The sequence below is a fragment of the Ranitomeya variabilis genome, chromosome 7 (assembly GCF_051348905.1).
Source record: "Ranitomeya variabilis isolate aRanVar5 chromosome 7, aRanVar5.hap1, whole genome shotgun sequence".
Lineage (NCBI taxonomy): Eukaryota > Metazoa > Chordata > Amphibia > Anura > Dendrobatidae > Ranitomeya > Ranitomeya variabilis.
In genome coordinates, this window is record NC_135238.1 from 220,092,692 (window position 1) to 220,115,479 (window position 22,788).

General features: G+C 40.1%; 1 protein-coding gene across 17 annotated transcripts in view; it reads left to right on the top strand.

Annotated features, from left to right (window-relative positions):
* Positions 1–22,788, top strand: part of NEB (nebulin) — a 162,773-nt gene that overhangs the window by 50,710 nt on the left and 89,275 nt on the right. For all 17 annotated transcript variants that reach the window (XM_077272959.1, XM_077272963.1, XM_077272966.1 and 14 more), the window contains 31 exons: positions 365–469; positions 649–756; positions 1,295–1,606; positions 2,471–2,677; positions 2,883–2,987; positions 4,547–4,654; positions 4,749–5,060; positions 5,143–5,349; positions 6,402–6,506; positions 7,181–7,288; positions 7,503–7,814; positions 8,861–9,064; positions 9,151–9,255; positions 9,980–10,087; positions 10,257–10,568; positions 10,852–11,055; positions 11,146–11,250; positions 11,473–11,580; positions 12,952–13,263; positions 13,533–13,736; positions 14,696–14,800; positions 15,074–15,181; positions 15,319–15,630; positions 15,710–15,913; positions 16,384–16,488; positions 16,577–16,684; positions 19,178–19,489; positions 20,069–20,272; positions 20,368–20,472; positions 22,104–22,211; positions 22,321–22,632. In XM_077272959.1, coding sequence (XP_077129074.1) covers positions 365–469; positions 649–756; positions 1,295–1,606; positions 2,471–2,677; positions 2,883–2,987; positions 4,547–4,654; positions 4,749–5,060; positions 5,143–5,349; positions 6,402–6,506; positions 7,181–7,288; positions 7,503–7,814; positions 8,861–9,064; positions 9,151–9,255; positions 9,980–10,087; positions 10,257–10,568; positions 10,852–11,055; positions 11,146–11,250; positions 11,473–11,580; positions 12,952–13,263; positions 13,533–13,736; positions 14,696–14,800; positions 15,074–15,181; positions 15,319–15,630; positions 15,710–15,913; positions 16,384–16,488; positions 16,577–16,684; positions 19,178–19,489; positions 20,069–20,272; positions 20,368–20,472; positions 22,104–22,211; positions 22,321–22,632 — 5,634 coding nt within the window. The remainder of the gene's footprint in view (positions 1–364; positions 470–648; positions 757–1,294; positions 1,607–2,470; positions 2,678–2,882; positions 2,988–4,546; positions 4,655–4,748; positions 5,061–5,142; positions 5,350–6,401; positions 6,507–7,180; positions 7,289–7,502; positions 7,815–8,860; positions 9,065–9,150; positions 9,256–9,979; positions 10,088–10,256; positions 10,569–10,851; positions 11,056–11,145; positions 11,251–11,472; positions 11,581–12,951; positions 13,264–13,532; positions 13,737–14,695; positions 14,801–15,073; positions 15,182–15,318; positions 15,631–15,709; positions 15,914–16,383; positions 16,489–16,576; positions 16,685–19,177; positions 19,490–20,068; positions 20,273–20,367; positions 20,473–22,103; positions 22,212–22,320; positions 22,633–22,788) is intronic.

The following is a 22,788-nucleotide window of genomic DNA, read 5'->3' on the forward strand; positions in this document are numbered from 1 at the left end:
TTGCAGCTTTAAGTCTCCTCATCTCGGCATGCTTAGCATGTCAATCTCCGCAAGAAGAAACGATACTTCTTGGAAATCACTTCTACAGTGAAAGTGATAAATAATTGGGTCCCTATCATCTAGAATGTGGTGGTATAAGCAAAGACATAATGGACTCCAATATTATTTTTTTACTTATACCTTGATCCTATTTCATCTCTGTCTTCATATCGAGGACAGAATATTTGAAATCTAAGACTTTTGTGGATTTCTAAGCATTAAAGTGACTTTAAACTTAAGAAGAAAATGACTTCTGATCTACAAACAAAGCATGCACTGAAGAATGCATAGAGCAGATAAAACATATTCCTGGTTCCTTTTGTAGAACCTGTACAAGCAAGCCTGGGAGAAAGATAAAAGAACCATCCACGTCATGCCCGACACACCGGATGTCCTTCTGGCAAAGGCTAATGCCGTCAATATAAGCGAGGTGGGTACCTAATATATGTTACACCCCAATATCGGAAGAAAACTCCCAATGTAATCAGATTTCCGCACAAAGACTCCCATTGTATTAATCAGGAGATCGTTCCCACCAGGTTATGTCATTTCATGTCCTCCCAGGAATTTTGGAACTTTATATACATTATTTTTTTATTTATTTCCCAGAAAAAATACAAGCAAGCCCTTGAAGAATCAAAGAAGAAAGGATATGATCTCAAATCCGACGCCATCGCCATCAAAGCTGCAAAGGCATCAAGGGACATTGCTAGTGATGTAAGTACCCTCTGAAGAAGACTGGGGTGTCCTGTAACCCTAAAAGTGTGGTGACCTTCAAAGCGTCAAATGCCTTTATGTATATACTACAAGTTGGCCAGTTGACTGTTTTTGGTTAATGGTGTATCTCCAAGGTTTAGACTATGGTGCTCTATTGCTTCCCCCTATCTATAGTACTGTTTTGTCAGTAGGGTTCCTGGAAATATGGTGTAGACTACATGACTGCTATAGGGGCTATGATGGAAGTGGACCCAGCCCTGAACTACTTCTCCCACTTCCCCATACACAGTAATAGCTAATTTCAACCTTGGGGAAAGAAGGATCAGGCATATTGAATTTCAACATGCCCAATCCTTAGTTCTAAAGAGAGATAAGCTGCCCAAAGAAATATCTGAGCATGCTTAATTTCACTTTCCCCATTGAAAACACATGCACGTTCAGCCGGATCGAGTGTGCATGTGCATGGGGGAGTTCGTTGGGTAGCTTCTTCTTTATCGTGTTCGATACCAGTCAAAGATTTTTATTTTCTTCTTTCCAGTATAAATACAAGAAAGCTTATGAAAGCAGCAGAGGAAAGATGGTTGGATTCCGCAACCTGCAGGACGACCCCAAACTTGTCCACTACATGAACGTCGCCAAGATGCAGAGTGATCGGGAGTACAAGAAAGATTACGAGAAAACCAAGACCAAATACCACACGCCCGTCTCCATGTTTAGTGTCATGGCTGCCAAAGAAGCTCAGACCGTGGCCTCCAACACCAATTACAGGAATCTGATCCACAAATACATCCTTCTACCGGACGCGATGCACGTTCGGCTCGCCAAGAACATGAACCAGATCCAGAGTGATGTGAGTTGTCGTTCCCACTTTCTAAGTCTTTGGGATGTTTTCAAAATATTTTAAAATTTAGGACCAGGGCGAAAAGATCTCGGGTCCTGATAATTGGCTTAAAAGTCTCTGGTATCTGGACCAGTAGCTGCACTGACTATTGAAATTCAGCCCCATTGAAGTGACTGGAGCACTTTGGACTTCCTAGTTTGAAGAGGTTTCCTTCAGGATTCTCTTCAAAGAGGTTACCTACACTTTCTTTTTTTTTCCACCAGACGTTTTTTCAAACCTCTTGAGAAAACCCCCCAAAAACTGCTTATGTGATCGGTAAAGTAGATTTCCCCATAGAAATAAATCGGAAGAGTTTTCCAAAAGTTTTCAAAGCAGTTTTTTAGGAGGATTTTGGAGACAATCCACTCCGAAAAAAACTCCATGTGCACACAACGTCTTTTAAACGCAGGCGAGTTGTTCAAGTAGAAGACGCTTTATAAAGGTTTGGTGTTTTATTTTGTTTTTCAAGCATCTTTTACCTATTTTTTTTTTGGTAGTTTTCTGAGTGTTTTCCTGACAGTTTGGGTCTCCGGTAGTTTTTTGGAGAATTTTCACCTGTTTTTTGGGGATGGTTTTTTCACTCTATTGAACAATGAAAAACCTGCTAGTAGTTTTTTTTCTTAAAGCAAAAATTATGTCTAAACGCTCCAAAAAACATCTGGCCTATTTTGAGCTTTTTAATAGGCTTGTATTGTTAGGTATAGAGCACAGATTGAATTCTTTACATTCCTAACTGTATGGAGTATGATATATATCTTATATAGACACATATTACTTATATGAAACGGTTTGGGTGTTTCGATTTCTAAAACATGCAGTCATTCCTCTTTGCAGAATGAATACAGAATAGACTACAAGACCTGGTACAAGGGGATGGGCTGGAGCCCCCTGGGATCTCTAGATGTGGAGAAGAACAAGAAAGCGTCGGAGATCATCAGTGAATCCAAGTATCGCCAGCACCCAAGCAAATTCGCTTTCACCAAACCTATTGATTCTATGGACATGGAATTAGCCAAGCAGAACGCTGTCGTCATGAACAAGGTAATAAAATTGAGTAATAAAATAAAAAAAAATTTTAACCAAATTCGATTTCTACAAAATTTGTTGATCAAAAGTGAACGTGAGTTTAAGATCAGTCATTTAGTGATCACTCGCGTGATTGTATTATATGAACACGTATCATTTCATCATATCCATATGTTCTGATAGACTCGTGCATTATTATTTCCTATTGTTTTGTTTGCAGCACTTATACATTGATGCATGGGAGAAGGATAAGACAAAGATCCACGTGATGCCAGACACCCCCGATATTCTCCAGGCCAAACAGAACAAGATCACTTTTAGTGAAGTGAGTAGTAATATCATATACCTTTTGAAAGCTTTGAAAATCTATTTCTGGATCAATTGCCATCATAGCAAACACCATACGTACAAGGACAGATGCAAATTTTATGAAGCAGTCCAATTTTTCACAATACAAATTTAATATATCACAAAGTATTAAAAAATAAAAAGCCCTTCGACAAGCCGCAATTCACATCACAACCACTAGATGTCCTCATATAGACACATTTAGCATAAACTTCTCCTGACAGAGTATCATAAAAACAAAGCTGCTCACTGCGTACCACTCATCTCAGGAGGAAAGCTAATGGGCACATCTGTAACTGCAATTAAATACAGTGAAGATGTCCTTCATGGTCAAATGGCTCACGTTAACGATTCACTATCAGATTGGATTTAGGCTACTTCCTTAAAGGGGTTGCCTCGAATGCATAAAAGGATAGAATTGCAATGTGCTTGTAAAAACAAGCAACTTTGCAAATACTTTCTGTTCTCAAGAGTGTACTGCTTGTTTCCTGGTTTACTGACCCCTCTATATCAGAATTGACCAGCTTATGCAAGAAGCACAGTGCTGGCATGCTTTTTGATATAGAATTGGCAAGTGCGGCTCTGGAGCTGATCAGATCAATGGAACGGAAAATTTTAACAAAGAAACAACCAGCTCCCATAATCCAGTAAAATACGAGATCGTTGTATCAAGTATTCAACAAAAAAATCTGAGCAAGACACTGTTTGTAGAAATGTAACGTGTTTCAAGTCACTTATGATCCTTCTTCATACATTTATGAAGGATCATAACTGATCTGAAATGTGTTGTATTTATGAAAAGGATCAGAAGTGATCTGAAACGCATTGCATTTATGAAGGATCATATGTGATCTGAAACTCGTTGCATTTCTGAAGAAGGATCATATGTGATTTGAAACTCGTTGCATTTTTGAAGAAGGATCATAAGTGATCTGAAACGCATTGCATTTCTGAAGAAGGATCAGAAGTGATCTGAAACGCGTTGCATCTATGAAGAAGGATCAGAAGTGATCTGAAACTCGTTGCATTTATGAAGAAGGATCATAAGTGATCTAAAACGTGTTACATTTCTAGACGCAGTATCTTATTCATATTTTTGGTGGAGTACTTCATACATCCATCTTGTATGTTACTGGATTGTGGGAGCTGGATGTTTCCTCATTTTCCTCTTACTACGCATATACTATGTGATCCGTCCACCTGGTGGTGAGTTAGTTGTACTTTTCTTTTTCTTTGTTTTTTTTAAAAGAATCGGTTACCCCCTTTCCATACTTTCAATAGGGTCATATGGACATAATTGGGGGCTGCTTCCTGTGGGCTCACATTCAGTCTATCCATGCACTACATGCCCATACAAATAGGTCCACGCAATGCTACGTTCTCCCTGTACCACCTACGTCTTTAAATAATAGTGGTATATAATAAAATGTGAAGAAATATTGGATATTACTCACAATATAACTATTTCTGTAAGTTTTTGCCATTTATTTATATTCACAATTATTAATATTCTGTATTACTTCATATAAAATGCAGAAATTGTACAAATCTGGATGGGAAGAGGCAATTAAGAAAGGCTATGATCTCAGGCCCGATGCCATATCTATTAAAGCTGCCAAAGCTTCTAGAGACATCGCTAGTGACGTGAGTATGAGACCGATGATGGGTGCAGGACGTTGCACAATTAGCAATGTCGGGTTTTGTGAGTAATCTGAACATTTTGGGGGTTTCTTTATAGTTCAAATACAAGCAGGCCTACCGTAAGCAACAAGGACACCACGTTGGTTTCCGAAGCCTACAAGATGATCCTAAATCCGTATGGGCCATGCACGTGGCCAAGATCCAAAGCGATCGCGAATATAAGAAAGACTTCGACAAATGGAGGACCAAGTTTAACATGCCAGTAGATATGTTGGGCTTCCTGTTGGCCAAGAAATGCCAGACGCTGGTCAGCGATATTGACTACAAGCGACTTCTACACAAATGGACCTGCCTGCCTGACCAGACCGCCTTCGTCCAAGCAAGGAAGGTCTACGAGATCCAGAGTGACGTAAGTTTCCTGATGTAACATCCGCATTCGATGAACGGCTGGAGATACGGACGATGAACACACGTTACTTCTTCTTTTTCAGAATGTCTACAAAGCAGATTACAATGAATACATGAAGGGAGTAGGATGGATTCCATTTGGATCTCAAGAAGCTGAGAAGAACAAAAAGGCCATGGAAGTTCTCAGTGAGAAAAAATACCGCCAACACCCAGACAAACTGAAATTTACTAGTTTGCCCGACTCAATGGAGCTTGTCTTGGCCAAGAATAATGCACAGATCATGAATAACGTAAGTTTATTCTGCAAGGATGGAGCAAAAATTTTATCTAAAAACCTATATACATCATTGTGGGCGACAGGCATGGTAGAAAAGTGTATGGATATGTTCCAAGTTGTTATATCCTACAGTATTATTCATATCTGGTTTTCTGCTACAGACACATCTGAACCCATTGCATGAAGACTCTGTTGAGGGAGTCAAACTCAAAGGGTCCTAGTAGAGTTGGTAACCCATCTATAAGCCTCCTCAGTAATTCGCAGACGCTGTACTGGAGCCCTAAGAACTGCCTTTACCCTGCTGGGATCCTGGCTCTTCTTTTGATGAGCTTGCCTGCCATGACCTCATCATTTCGGCATGAAACACATGTGGCATCGCACCAGGCCGGTTAATCAAAAGAGAAGCCATGAGGGTGCTTAACTATAATAGATGCAGAGGTTACAGTTGCACCTGGGCCCAGGAGGCTCAGGAGGGCTCAAAAGGTCACTTTGGCCCATATGAAAAATACTATTACTATAGAAGACCCATGATAGTTGGCGGCCCTGTTGGAAATTTGGCATTGGGGCCCATGAGCTTCAAGTTACGCTACTGGATGCTGCGGATGCTGCCACGTAGGAGACAGTTCTGAGGGGTCCCATTTATACACTACAAATTACTGACATGCCCGATGGACCTACAAATCGATTCGCAAAAACTTTAGGTCCTAGTTAGGGTATATCTGCCATAAAGACAGCCTATAATGATGATACAGTCCCATTATTTAGAGGGAGCCCTTTCCATTTTGGTTTTGCACCCGTCTTAATAGACGGTGAGGTCCTATGCAGAGATGTAGACTCCAATGTAGGAACTCGTAAACGTATTTAGGTTCCCTTGACGCAGGCAGAGATGAGACCTCACATCCACCAGACATTTATTTCCTATCCTGTGCATATGATATGAATGTCTAAGATCACATTAAACCTTTAAATCTAACATTCTCTATAAGATTTACATTTCTTTTCAATTTTAAGGTTTAAAAATTAAAGAATTCAAGTTTTAAAAAATGTGACATTCTCTTTCTGTAGAAACTTTACAAACAAGCCTGGGAGAAAGACAAGACACAAATTCATGTGATGCCGGACACACCGGAGATCGTACTAGCAAAAGCAAATGTGATCAACATAAGTGAGGTGAGTGTTCTGTAACCCGTAGACTGATGCTGGCAGAAAGAAGATCGGCCAAGAAAGAACTTCTGGAGTTGTATGAAATTCGACTTTTTTTTCCGTTTTGGTGTTCAGCGCATGGCAAGAATATTTTTATATTGAGTTTAGATTTTTATATGAGGCTTGGGCAATTATGCACAAGGTGATGCCAAATATGTATCACCTTGAGCATAGATGTCCCCAGAGGGGGCATGATTTAAACTTTTATATTTATTTATTTTTTATATATTTTTTTAACATAGTTTAATTAGTCTCCTTATAATCCATACATTAAAATGCATACATAGAATTTGTATAAAATCTGATGTCTATTCTACCCAGTAAAAAAAAAAAAAGACTCTCTTACACTTTGTCCCTGCCTTCAGCTGCCACAAGGGGGAGCCTGTTGTATACAAAGATGCCATTGAACTCAATTACAAATCAGTATGCAGTAAGCTCTCAAGCTCCACCTAGTGGTGAATGCAGGATTTTATTTTTTTGCATATAGTCTTGTGATGGCCTCTATATCAGGATGGAGCTTTGGTGTGTATATATATAAAAAAGATAGATAGATGTTAGCAACCAGAATAACATAATTATGTTAAATGTACATTTTTGTTTTCATACAAAATTAACAATTATCAATATAATTTCTTCTATAGAAAAACTACAAAGCGGGCTATGAAGAGTTAAAGAAGCAGGGCTATGACCTGCGTGTCGACGCAATACCAATAAAGGCTGCCAAATCATCAAGAGACATTGCCAGCGATGTAAGATTGGCTTTTGATTGATTAATTGCTAAGATGATTAACCGACCTTATAGTTCCTTGTTTGTAAAATGTAATTATTCTAGTTTAGCTGAAATGGAAATTTGCTCATCATACATTAACTTTAAAGCCAAAACTTTAAAGCCATTGCTTATAGACGAGGCTGCTTGTAGAAATAGTAGCCAGAAGTAATATTTTCATTTTTTTTTTTCCGCAGTACAAATACAAAGTTGGTTACAGAAAGCAACAAGGACACCACATTGGATTCCGCAGTCTCAAAGATGACCCCAAGTCTGTATGGGCCATACACGTAGCCAAAATCCAGAGTGATAGGGAGTACAAGAAGGAATATGAAAAATGGAGGACCAAGTTCAATACACCAGTAGATATGCTGGGAGTATTACTCGCCAAGAAATGCCAGACACTAGTCAGTGATATTGACTACAAAAATATTCTTCATAAATGGACCTGTCTACCTGACCAGAATGACGTTGTACATGCCCGGAAGACGTACGACCTGCAGAGCGATGTAAGTACAAAGTCCCATTAAGGAACCCTTATCTCATTTTTAGGTCTAGCTATCCATTAGAACTACACTCGCTATCCACTCCTTAGATAGCCGCCATGTAAACATTCTATCGACCCGACAGCTATCTCTCGCGACTCCCCCAAACACATTGACATTCGGCTTGGCTCGAGTATTCTCATTGGGCAGGCTTCTCTGGTAGCGGCTTATACCACCTAAAAAAAGTGATAGAAATCTAAACTGCCCAATCTTTCCCTCCCCCAACATCATCTGTCAAGGTAAAGTCCCCATAGACGTCAGTCTTGCCAAAAACTGTGGGTTTGTCCAATTTGTCCAATATTTATACAATGTGTATCGTCGGCACATTGAGCAAAAAGATCAGCGGACCGATCCAGTGGCCACATCGGTAGCCCATGGATGCCGAACAAGAGCTCTGTGAACCTCTCCCTACCTGTCGACATTGCCGACACCTCTTCTGATTAGTAGGCATGGCACTATGTCACGATGGGGTTACTAATGAGAAGAGGTGCTAGCGGGTAGTAGGTGGTTTACAGGGCTCTGGCCCACATAGTCATGGGCTCCCGACTTGACTTCTGGAACAGGGTCCTTCATGTTTTTTTTGCTCAACTTTAGTTGGCGTATCTAGACTTTTACCAATATCCTTGTCGAAACCTGGCCCCATACAACAAACTAAAGTTATTATCAGAGAAAAATTGGCCAAATCTGTCCACAAATGACCATATTTTTGCTCAGCGGTTTTGGCTACGGTGACTTTGCCACAAGATCCGCATGTCTTGGATGGGGATTTTTTTGCAGATTTCGATTGGCTTTCTGAAGATTCACTTTTTTAAAAAATCTGCAACAGTAAAACACACCCCATGTGACTTTCCCCTTCGACATGGAGGATTTGTTATGGATTTTTGTTTCATAGCTTTCACACCAAAAATTAATGTCAAATCAAAATACAAGGCAGGTCCTAAATGTAGCGCTAAGTACGGCAATAATTAATATCCTGCATATAACGTGTACTACTGTTCTGCAACTTACAGGTTCAGTATAAGTCGGATCTGCAGTGGCTCAAAGGAATCGGCTGGTCTCCTTCTGGCTCTTTGGATGATGAGAAAAATAAGCGGGCTTCAGTCATTATAAGCGAGAAGAAGTACCGTCAGCACCCTGATAAATTCCGCTTCACCAGCATCACCGACTCCATGGAGCAGGTGCTGGCTAAGGCCAATGCTGACATTATGAATAAGGTAATGTTTCTACTGCTCTTTACCTAGAAATAATTTGGACTTCATACCATATCTCAAGGATTTTTATGTGATTTTCTTTATTCCAGCGCTTGTATACGGATGCCTGGAACAAGGATAAGACACAAATCCACATAATGCCCGATACACCCGAGGTCATTCTTGCGAAACAGAACAAGATTAACTACAGTGAAGTGAGTAAAAGTGTAATACGCCATCAACGTAAGAACACAGATAATGTACATTTCAGCAAATTTGCTGTTTATGTAATATACTTTTAAGTGTCAAAATGCTGATGTCCACATTTTTCACCAGGCGTCCTGGTTTTGGTGGACACTTTATCAATTTTCTCCCAATCATAAAAGTGCTTGTAAAATACTAGCAATTTACCTCTTCAAAAATCCTCCCGGTTCTCAATAACTGAGAGATTTTTACATTTTATAGTTGACTGCTTGTGGTCTAGGTTACTGGCACCGCTGCTGTCTATCAGAGGTGGCCAGTTGCCTAGGCAAGGAGAGCAGCACTTACAGGCTATTTGCTATAGAGCTTGCAAGCGCTAATCTGAAGCTTGACGGATCCAGCATCATTCATTGTGCATACGGTTCAAAGGCGTTATAATTTTGTTCGTACAAACTGTTAATCATTCAGGAGTGCAGTGCTCCCCCTGCAAGCAGGAAGCTGGTCGGCAGGTGAGCGGTGGGATCCTGATCAGCCATTATTAGAACAACCCCTTTAATAGCAACAGTCTACAGCTGTATACAGATTGGCCCCCTAGTGGTGAAAGTGATCACAATTATTTTGACATATTGACCATTTAGTGTTCCTTTTTTAAGTTTAAATAAATAGTCAAATTTGTACAATTAAACTGGTAGGAAAACCTAAAAATTCTGCTTAAAATTTTCAACTTTTTTTTTGCAGAAACTGTACAGACAAGCACTTGAAGAATCCAAGGCAAAGGGATATGATCTCCGTTCAGATGCCATCCAGATAAAGGCAGCTAGAGCCTCCAGAGACATCGCCAGTGACGTAGGTTTTTTAAATATATCCTTATGCTACAGTTTAAAATGGGTGGGTTTTATAGTTGATTTTACTATTATATTTACTAATAAAAAAACACATAACTAAATTGAGGAAAATACGTAATGATGTGTAGATAATAATAATAAAAAATTGAAAATTTACTCTTTTTATTCAGTACAAGTACAAAACTGCCTATAGGAAACAACAAGGACACCACGTCGGTTTCCGCAGCCTACAGGATGATCCTAAATCTGTATGGGCCATGCACGTGGCCAAGATCCAGAGTGAGAGAGAGTACAAGAAAGATTTCGATAAGTCAAAGACCAAATTTAACATGCCCGTGGACGAGCTTGGATTAATGTTGGCCAAGAAGTGCCAGATTTTGGTCAGCGACATTGACTACAAGAGACCGCTGCACAAATGGACTTGTCTGCCAGACCAAAATGATGTGGTCCATGCCAGGAAAGTCTACGATATCCAGAGTGATGTGAGTATACAACTAGCACCAAAGCGGTATTATTACTGAATCATGAAAAAGTTAAGAATGGGGTCTCCACCGCACTCCTTTAGGATGATTTTCAGCATATCTCTGATGCTTGGAACCCAAGTCCTGAGCACTGTTTTCTAGGCAATGTTTTTTAGTTGGGTATTACAGCGGCATAGTTTTGTGCACTGTGTGAAGGTATTATTTAGTATTTTATTATAAGTAGCAAATATCACAGCACATTTAGATGTGCAGATTATGCATCATGTATTGTCTTTCCCTACAGAATTTGTACAAGTCTGATCTGCAGTGGCTGAAGGGGGTAGGCTGGGTCCCTATCGGTTCTCTGGAAGTCGAAAAGTCAAAGAAAGCCGGAGAAATTTTGAGTGAGAATAAATACAGGCAGCACCCAGCAACCCTTAAGTTCACCAGCGTCACCGACTCTTTGGAACTCACCCTGGCCAAAGCTAATGCCGATATAATGAACAAGGTAAATTCACATATAGATTGTAAGTGACGAAACTTGGTGAACGCATAGTTGTATACAGTCGAGAAAAATTAATATCATTTTCTTTTTTAGAAACTCTACACTGGAGCCTGGGATAAGGACAAAACTTCCATTCACATCATGCCGGACACACCAGAAATTGAGCTGGGCAGACAGAACAAAATTAACTACAGCGTTGTAAGCAAATGTGCATTAGTAGCATGTGTATGTAGATGTATAATGGATGTAACGGTCCAGGGCTCCGGTATTGGGGCCACCATCATGAATGGAGCTGGTTTATTCTCCTGTGTCTAGGCTTCCTTCCATAGTCAACGGATATATAAAATAAAGTTTAGTTTTACCGTAATTGTTTAGTCTTTTGTAATCTGTACTGAACTAAATTGTCTCTTTCCTATGAAGAGTCAGTATAAGAAAGCTGTGGAAGACTCAAAGAAGAAGGGCTACGACTTGAGAGTTGACGCCATTTCCATCAAGGCGGCAAGAGCATCTAGGGATATTGCCAGTGATGTAAGTACGCAATGAAAAATGTCCTCAGAACAAACTTCGACACCGGGTAAAAATCATATATGATCACATTACGATCGCTGGAGTTTAATGGGGTTTTCTGACACTTCAATATCAAATCACTTGGAATGTCCACCAGCCATCTGATTGAAGGGTGCGTGGCACACCGGAAGTGGCACGGTTTATTTTACGGCTCATGCTGACACCCGTATTTTTAGTCCAAGTATTATCCAACAAAACATCGGATCACGCTCGGAACAATGTTATTCTATGGGGTCTTGCCTATGTCCGAATTTTTTCACTTGGATACAGACTACCCGAAGAAAAAAAATTGCTGCGTGACCGAGTTTGATCTAATATTCGGATCGTACTCGGCCATGCAAGTCAATAAGTGCGTGAAAAAAAACATCGCAATGCACTTTGATCACATCTGAGAGAATCCGATTTCCGTGGACTTATGGAATAGAGAAGATGGAGACCTTTTTTTCTCCATCCTCTCCTCCTCTGAGAAAATCGGAGCACACTGATGACACTCTGATCAGAGTGTGTTTTTCAAAATCGTCCCAATTCTCTGATGAGAAAATCTATGGTCGCCTGCACCTTGCCTTATTGTGTAGAGACCATGAATGATACTGCAGCTCTTTCCTACTCACGTGAAAGGGATAAAGCCGCAATACCATCCACATCCACTACACAGGGGGCGGAGCTGTGCCATTTCCAGAGCGCTGCAGCTCCTTCAATCAGCTGATCAGTGACCTCCATCAATCTTAGAATAGGTCATCAAAATAAGTCTTAGAAAAATTCCCTATAACTAGAGCAGTATCTACCATACACCAATATAATGAATACCCATAATAAATGAATAATAAATATTTCTTAAATCTGCAACTAACAAGTCACACCAATCTAAGCGCCATTTTTTTAATAATAATTTTTAGTCATTTTCTCATTTAAACATGAAAACTAAAAACAGATAGGAAAAACAAACCATATAACAAATACATAATGCCCCGTATCTGTTTAATGTTCTCCCATACAGAACTTATTAAAGCCAATATAGGTATGTTCCCAGCACCATTTTTAGAGATTGTGAAACTGATATGATGCAGGACCTTTTAAGAAACCGCAGCACCATGAATATAATAATAATGAGTAAATACTCCAATCACTAAATAAAACATTAAATATCCTACATTTTTAGGAATTAAGGTACAGACAGATAAATCAAACTTCAATTTGACATTTAGCGCATCACATATGCCAAGTAAAGGTATCAGGTCATGTGTCAAGATGAAGTTTGTTACATCAGTACTTACATAACATAGGGTATTAAGTGGCATTTCATGATTGACTTTTTCATTCTCGTTTCTTCAGTTCAAATACAAAATCGGATACCGCAAGCAACAAGGACACCATGTCGGCTTCCGCAGCCTGCAGGATGACCCGAAATCTGTGTGGGCCATGCATTTGGCCAAAATGCAGAGTCAAAGAGAGTATCATAAGGACTTTGAAAAGTGGAAAACGAAGTTTAACATGCCGGTGGATATGCTGGACATTGTGTTGGCCAAGAAATGCCAGACGTTGGTCAGCGACATTGACTATAAGAGGCCTCTGCACCAGTGGACATGTCTGCCGGACCAGAATGACGTGGTCCATGCCAGGAAGGTCTACGATATCCAGAGTGATGTGAGTACTGTCTTCAGACTAATATTACATGTAGGTGTCTTTTTAAAGGGGTTGTCCAGGATAAAAAATAAGGGTCTGCCGAAGTTGTTAAAGTTTTCGGAGGGCAGAGCATATGACACAACTCCACGACTGAGAGCAACCACTGAAGGCTGTAACTGATCGGGGGATTCTTGGGGTACATTAACATGGGCAGTAATTCAACTCTACATTTTCCCACAAAATTTGTTACTTATGCTAAACACATTTTCTTCAATTTATTTTTGGGGCAGAACTTGTACAAAGCAGATCTGCAGTGGTTGAAAGGAATCGGATGGGTTCCAATTGGTTCTTTGGAGGTGGAGAAAAACAAAAGAGCGGGTGAGATTATAAGTGATGCGAAGTATCGCCAGAAACCAGACACTGTGAAGTTTACCAGTGTGACAGATTCTCTGGAGTTGACTCTTGCAAAAGCCAATGCAGAAATAATGAATAAGGTGAGCTTTGAGAAAAGTTGTGTGTGCTAAGGATCTCCCCAAATAAAATACATGCCATCTCGCGGATTTTTTGGTTTGTTTTTAATGGGTTTTATGAACTATGAGCAACATTTTTGAAATTTGAATTAGCCAAATTTTTCCTCAAATTTTGCTGCAAATTGAAAGTACTGCAATATGTGGTTAACATTCAGAGTTTCTGGAACTGTATCCAATCTCTTTAAAACTTTTTAATGCAAAATCAGCCTTAGTAATGTCAAAGTGACCTCAGCATACATAGCTATAGGTAAACGGATGGTAGCTGTTCTTCACTGCTGTCCTATTACATAGTATCAGTACACATTCTTCAGTGTTTTGTAGCTTTCTCTCCCCTATCTTCATTGCTAAGCAGTGAGCTGTGATGTCTTCTCACTATCCACATTCATCGCAAAATGGCTGCTGCCTTCCTTGCTTCTGCTTTTATATAGGCTATGATAGTCGCTCCTCATTGACTGTAGTATCCCATGTGATGTGATGGCTTCAGGGCATTATGGGAAAGCCGTAAGGTTATGTGAGACTTCTGTGGATAATGCAATCTTCTGCAATAAGTAAAACTTTCATTCTAGGCACTAGGCATTCTAGCGCGAATCACAAATTGTTCATATTTGCTAGATTCGGTGAATTCATCAGAAATGTGTCATCAAAAAGGGCATGACTAAGGCCAGATGTAAAATGTTCTATTACGGATTCATACAGGATGGAGCCACAATGTGACCTTGTGCATGAGCCCTAATATGTGTAAGGCATTAGTTATGAATATCAAGAGGTTGTATAAAAAGATGTAAAAATGCTTAGGATGCGTCAAGGAGCTGCATCTGCCAGGGTGTGCGTATACTGGTTGCTGCTGAGTTAATTGTTATGTGATACAATTAAGAAAACAAGGCGGTAATCATACAAATATTGATTTATTTATTTTTTCCTAGCGCCTGTACACCGACGCTTGGAACAAGGATAAGACGACGATCCATGTTATGCCAGACACTCCCGAGATCGAACTGGCAAAACAAAATCGTGTCAATTTCAGTGAGGTAAGCGATCCTCATGTGGGCATATGTCCTTTAGTAAATTACTTAAATTTGCTTTTAGCATGTGTATTGAAAATTTAAGCTCTGACTGCCTCTGACTATGTGTAGGTAAAAAATACCTGTGCAAAACCACAAATGTTTATGGTTGCACAACTATGGTGGCTCATCCATGTGGGTGGCTGTGCATGGCACTGTAGCATCTGAGTCCAAGTCAGGTTGCCAAGTCATTTAGTTTTCCCAAGTCTAACTATTAATCTTCCTAATTTCTTCTTACAGAAACAGTACAGACTGGCCTTGGAGCAAAGTAAAAAGAAAGGTTATGATTTACGTGTCGATGCCATCTCAATTAAGGCGGCCAAAGCTTCGAGAGATATCATCAGTGATGTACGTTCTGATAAGTCTAAAAGTAGTTCTATATTTTATCAAACTTTCAGAAGTAATAGTAAAGCACAGAAAAAAAGTTAGAACCATCCATTGTGTAATATATTATTGTATTTTGTAACTTTTTTTTTCATCCATAGTTCAAGTACAAAAAAGGATATCGCCAGCAGCAAGGCCACCATGTTGGGTTCAGAAGCTTAGCGGATGATCCCAAATCTGTATGGGCCATGCATGTTGCCAAGATCCAGAGTGAACGAGAATACAAGAAAGAGTTTGAGAAGTTGAAGACAAAGTACAACAGCCCTGTGGAAATGCTGTCTGTGGTTTTGGCCAAGAACTGCCAGAAGTTAGTCAACGACGCTGAGTACCGCCATCGCCTTCACCAATGGACATGTCTACCTGACCAGAATGACGTCATACAAGCAAGGAAAGCCTATGATCTCCAGAGTGATGTATGTGATATAACCTAGAAAAATATCTCTTTCTTAAGTGTAGAAAATATCTAAATACTGCATTCAATTCTCCTCCTAGGCTGTCTACAAATCCGATATGGAATGGCTCAGAGGCATTGGTTGGGTCCCCGTTGGTTCCTTGGACGTGGAGAAAGCAAAGAGGGCTTCAGTGATCCTGAGTGACAAGGCGTACCGTCAGAAACCGGACACCTTCAGGTTCACCTCTGTTCCTGACTCAATGGAATTGGTTCTTGCCAAGAGCAATGCTCAGATTATGAATAACGTAAGTCATTTACAGTGGGTCCAAACTCAAAATGATGAGTATTACAATGCAATTTTGCATTTTCTCTGATTCTCCATCAATCTTAAGGATGCATCATAGCCGTGTGATCATTTATGAAATCTTTACCACCCTACATAGCACGTTATTTAAAGGCCCCTATACTTATTAGTAAAGTGGGCTGAATGTGTGTGCCCATCGGTGGGACCAACGACAAGCCTAATGTATATGGGGACTCCCAGCTCTCCCCTAATTGATAATGTTGGGGAAGAGAAGGATCCAGCCGGTTGGCGCACCAACATCTGATCCTCTTGTTTTTCCCCGAGATAAGCTGACATCAGTGTTGTCTGTTAGCGGCTATTTCGTAGAGAACACAAGAGCGCTCTGTTGAGTTGTGCGTTACTCTGTATGGGGGATCAATGTGTACATTCTTATTTCATGATTTTCACTTTGTACCCTGCTTTTTCTTTCAGCGCTTGTACACTGAAGCCTGGAATAACGATAAACGCACTATTCATGTCATGCCCGATACTCCGGAAATCTTGCTGGCTAAGGCCAATAAAATAAATGTCAGCAACGTAAGTACTACATCACCTAGGTGACAGGATCCTATATATTATGAGTAGTAGTAGTTTTAGATATAACAGCTGCTTATTCTTCCTTCAGAAATTATATACCCAAGGATGGGACAAGACAAAGATGAAAGGATATGACTTGAAAGCTGACACCATTGCGATCAAGGCTGCCAGAGCTTCCAGAGATATAGCTAGTGATGTAAGTTAAAGTATGGATGTGTTGTGTAAGTTCATAATCCTAAAGGGTTACTCTCAACAGTTCTCCTATGATTAGGTGGTAACTCTCTAATCGGTGGGGGTCCAGTTACTGGGACATTCTGAAATTTCCTGTTTGAATGAAACAAAGTCAGCGCATTCGCACCACTGCTCCGCTCATCCTCTGATTGTGGATAGGTGGTAACTTTCTGAATGGTGGGGTCTGACCTACTCACTCATCACTAGAACTAAGATCTGAAATTCCCTGTTGGAATAAAGCAAAGGCTGCACATGTGCACCGCTGCTCCATTAAACCTCTGTGGGACTTCGAATAGGTGGCAACTTTCTGATTTGTGGTGCCTGACTGCTGGGAAACTCACTGATCACGAGAACTAGACTTTGAAATGCCCTATTGGAATGAACTGGAGACCGCATGTGCGTCACTGCTCCGTTCATTCTTAAGGGGACTGTGGATAGTGGTACTTTCTGATCGGTGCAGTCTGACCACTGTAAAACTACGTATTTTTCGGACTATAAGACGCACTTTTTTCCTCCAAATTTGGGAGGAAAGTGTGAGTGCGTCTTATCGTCCGGACGTAGCATGTGGGGAGGGGGGCAGCAGCGAGTGGGATCGCACTGTTATCCCACTTCAGGATGTCCCGCTGCCCGGAATCAGCTGCTGGGGAAACCACATGGCCCCGCTGATTAAGTGCAGTGAATATTTATTAGCTGCTCCCCGCCCACCGATCAGCTGAGCGGTGAGCCGGGAGCAGCAAATGAATACTGCACTTATGCAGGGACACAGTTTCCCCAGCACTGATTCCGGGGAGATTTGTGTGTCCTGGGGAGGAGGAGGCAGCAGCAGGTGCGAGGAGATCGCTGCGTACCTGCCTGCCAAGCCTGGATGCCGAGTGTTGTGCACAAACAGGACCTATGATGATGTCAGAAGTGGGCGGGCTGGAGCATCACATGACAGAGCCCTCCCTCTTCCTGACATCATCACAGGTCCTTCAGGCTCTCCACTAGAATCTGCAGCTTCCTCATTACCTGTGCTGTGGAAAGGCAACAAGAGGGAGGGCTCTGTGTGTGCAGTCATGGGATGCTTGTACCTCACCACAGTGTGGCTGGCTGCCACAATTAAGAGGTTAGTCTACAAAACACAATAAAGCACTCTGCCACTCCTTTGGTGAACTATAACTCCCAGCATGTCATAGGATCTGCAGGACATGCTGGGAGTTATAGTTCTCCCATGGGATTTTAAAGCAGCACTCCAGTGCTATTTTGCAGTGCTGGAGTGGTGCTTTCAATATAAGCCCTGTGCCCCCATTCTTATACTCACCCTCCAGTGTCTTCATATAGTATACAGACACCACACTGGTCCCGCAGCTTCCCGCATAATAACATACTATTATATGTAATAACACCACATATAATAGTATGTTATTTATGTTATTAAATATTTTACCACATTTTTTGCTTCAAATATTTTTTTTCCCTATTTTCCACCTCTAAAACCTGGGTGCGTCTTATAGTCCGAAAAATACGGTAATATCTGAATTGCTCTGTTGGAATAAAGCAAAGGCTGCACATGTGCACCACTGCTCCGTTCATTTTCTGTAGAACTGTGAATAGGTGGCAACTTTCTGATTTGTGAAGTTTGACCCCTGGCAAACCCTCCAATCACAAGAACTAGGCTCTAAAATGCTGTGTTGGAATGAATTGGAGACCGCATGCGCGTTGCTGCTCCATGCATTCTCATGGGTACTGTGGATAGTGGTAACTTTCTGATCGGCGAGGTCTGATCACTGGGAAACTTGCTGATCAGGAGAACTAGGCTTTGAAATACCCTATTGGAATGACTCAGAGACTATACACATGCACCTCTGCTAAATTATTCATTCTCTTTGGGACTGTGGATATGTGTTAACTTTTTTATTGGTGGATTCTGACCACTGCGAAACTCACTGATCACAAGAATGAGGCTCTAAAATACCCTGTTTGAATTAATCAGAGACTGTTCATCGCTGATTAGTTCATTCTCTATGGGACTGTGGATAGAGGTAACGTTCCAATCGGCGGGGCTAGGAAACTCACCGGTCACAAGAATTAGGCTCTGAAATGTCCCATTGGAATGAAGAGGGGGCCGCGCATGCGCACCACTGCTCCATTCATTTTCTATGAGACTATGGAAAAGTGATAACTTTTAATGTTGGGTATAACTCTTTAAACTTACACCAAAAGCATATACTAGAACCCTTTCCTTAACCTAAATTAGTAAAATTAGTAGATAAATCTGTAACAATGAAAGATAATATATATATATAGATATATATTATTTACATATACACACACACACACACACACACACACACACACACATATATTATTTTGTAAGGCTGGAAAAGCCCTTGAAGAAATCAATATTTTTGAAAATACGTTTTCAGCTAATTACAATTTATTTCTATTTTTTTTTTTTTTGTAAATTTTTTCTTTTCAGTTTAAATACAAAATAGGATATCGCAAGCAGCAAGGCCACCATGTTGGGTTCAGAAGCTTAGCGGATGATCCTAAATCTGTATGGGCCATGCATGTTGCCAAGATCCAGAGTGACAGAGAGTACAAGAAGGATTTCGAGAAGTTAAAGACCAAGTACAACAGCCCAGTGGAAATGCTGTCTGTGGCTTTGGCCAAGAACTGCCAGAAATTAGTCAACGATGCTGAGTACCGCCATCGCCTTCATAAATGGACATGTCTACCCGACCAGAATGACGTCATACAAGCAAGGAAAGCCTATGACCTGCGTAGTGATGTGAGTTTTACATCCTGCCACTAGTAAAAAGTAAAATGGAGGATATAATAAATTAGGGGGTCGAAAGATTTAGAATTTCTTGCACAAACACCTAGGGATTATAGATGTGAAAACTTTAGATCTATCCTTACCTATGGGAATGTATATGGATTCCTATGGGCATATATGAATATTTTTAATTAAATGCAAGTTTTCAGGCTTTAATAATATAATAATAATATAAAATAATGGGGTAAATTTAATATTGAATGTGTCTCGACTTTGGCGGGAAAATGCAAATTGTCGTAATCAGTAATAGACCTGTTTTAAATACGGTTTGCCATTCGCTGTAATAAGGGGCATGGCTTTGCAAGGATGAGTATGACTTGGCTGTAAAGGGATATACTGTAGTTTAATATGTATTTTTACATGCCTGACAATGGATCATCCATAAATTGTAGTCTGTTTCCAATGGCAACCATCAGATTTTTGAAGTAAGGTAAGCCGACACAATTTGATTCATAAAGGAAAAGTCAAAAATGATCACATAAATCAAAAAAATCTTTAAGGCGAAAGTAATAATTGCAATATTCTTTTTAGTGGATCTACAAATCCGACATGGAATGGATCCGCGGCTGTGGCTGGATTCCTAATGACTCCCTGGAAGTGAACAAAGTAAAGAAAGCTCAAGAAATTGTAAGTGAGCGTCGGTACCGTCAGCATCCCGACACCATCAAATTCACCAGCGTCGTGGATTCTCCAGAGATCGTTTTGGCCAAAGCCAATGCTCTGCAGCTCAGTGGCGTGAGTCTTGTCATGTTTATTTCTTCCTTTTTGTACTTTTTTTTTTATAAAGACTAAATTCAGTGACTCATGGCTTGTTTTTGTTTTTTTATTAGAGCCTGTACCAAGATGCCTGGAATAAGGAGAAGGTGCACTTCAGCCTGCCGGCAGATACACCAGGGATGGTCCAAGCCAAGCTCAACGCTGTCCAAATTAGCAACGTGAGTACACCTCACCCATGGTTTATACCGATCAGCTATAAAGGTACAAAGAGAATAAGAACAATAATATAAAAATAATGTAGTTACTCTGCTAAAAAAAAATGGTTGTTACACAATATAAAACGTTGCAAACCTTGGAACCCAAGGTTGGATTCTAAGAGAGGAAATGGGGCAAATGCCCCTGAGATGTCTATCAGCTACATCTAACTAAAGGCCCCTGAGCTTGACAATCTGGAAACTGAGAACTGACTGGTACTGTTATTTGTGCAGTGTATGGCGGTATCATTAGTACTCTGAAGGCACTCTGTTGAGTGCTGTAGTGGCATAATTTTATATGCTGTATGTTGCTAATATTTGGGCATAGAAGACGCAATATTTAGTATATCATATGGTGGTATTGTTTGGGCATTAGAGTGGCATCATTTTGTATACTGTATGGTGGTATTATTTGGGAACTGTGGCAGCAATATTTATTATACAATATGGAGGTGTTATTCAGACATTGTAGTGGTATGGTGGTATTATTTAAGCACCATAGTGTGATTATTTTGAATGCTATATGGTGTTATTATTTAGGCATTGTAGTGTTATTATTTTGTATACTGTATGGTGGTATTATTTGGACACTGTAGTGAGATTATTTTGTATACAGCATAGCGGTATTATTTGGGCACTGTAATGACAATATTTAGAATACTATATGCTGGTGTTATTTGGACACTACAATGGCATCATTTTGTATGTTGTATGGTAGTGTATTATTTGGGTAACATAGTGGCATCATTTTTTAGGATTTTTTATGATTTTTAATTACTATTTTGTCACTTTAGTGTCATTATTTTATATCTTGTATGGTGGTATTATTTTGGCACTGTCTGGGCAATATTTAGTATACTATAGGGAAATGTTATTTGCACATTGTAGTGGTATGGTGGTATTATTTTGTGCACTATAGTGAGATTATTTTGGAGACTGTATGGTGTTATAATTTAGGTACTATAGTGGCATCATTTTCTATATTTTACAGTGGTATTTATTCTGGCATAATTTTGTATGTTACATAGTGGTATAATTTGAACACGGTGATGTCGCTATTTTGTATCTTGCATGGTGGCATTATTTGGGCACCATAGAGGCATTATTTTGTTTACTGTGTGGTAGTATTTTTTGTGTACCATAGCACATTATTTTGTATGGTGGTACTTTTTGGCCACTGTAGTGGCAACATTTTGTATACTGTATGGTGGTATTATTTGGACACTACATGGGACCTTTATTTTGTGCTATTATATCATCTATAACACGATTAACACATAGCAGCTGAACACATGTGGATTCAGTTTCTGACCTACAGTAGTTTATCTTCTCTTTCTACAAGAAACGCAATCCACACCCAGTTTGGCTCAGCGGCCTCCATAACCCCTATCTTATACCCTTATACCCCTAACCTATTATATTAAAAAATAATATATTTTTTCTACTCCTTTTACCTCCAGGAAGCAAGTACAAATTTAACATATTGCAGTTGAGCACCTTCATATGTGTAGATTGCTTATTTTTGGTTCATTTATGTAATTTTTTTGTACTTTACAATAAGATTTGTCACTTTAACTGAAGTTTTTGATTTGCAGAAACAATACCAGTTGGCCTGGGATAACACTAAGAAGAAAGGATATGACCTCAGAGCTGATGCAATTTCAATCAAGTCCGCCAGAGCATCAAGAGATATCGCTAGTGATGTAAGCACTAAAAAAAAGAGGATTTATATATCCTTTTCTATATTTATGGGAAACGTACTTTCCACTCTATAGAAATACCGACGCTTGAATTATGTATTTTTCTCCACAGTTCAAATACAAAATAGGATATCGCAAACAGCAAGGCCACCATGTTGGGTTCAGAAGCTTAGCGGATGATCCCAAATCTGTATGGGCCATACATGTTGCCAAGATCCAGAGTGAGCGAGAATACAAGAAAGAGTTTGAGAAGTTGAAGACCAAGTACAACAGCCCCGTGGAAATGCTGTCTGTGGTTTTGGCCAAGAACTGCCAGAAATTAGTCAACGACATTGAGTACCGCCATCGCCTTCACCAATGGACGTGTCTACCCGACCAGAATGACGTCATCCAAGCCAAGAAGGCCTATGATCTCCAGAGTGATGTATGTCGTGTTACTCATAACTCCTTTCTAAACAATTTTAGGCATCAATTTTTAGCAACTTTTTTGACCTGTCAAAGAGATGAGTCAGAAGCCTTGATCGGTGGGAATCTCAGCACCTAGATCACCATCGATCAGGACTTTTGACATCACTAAAAC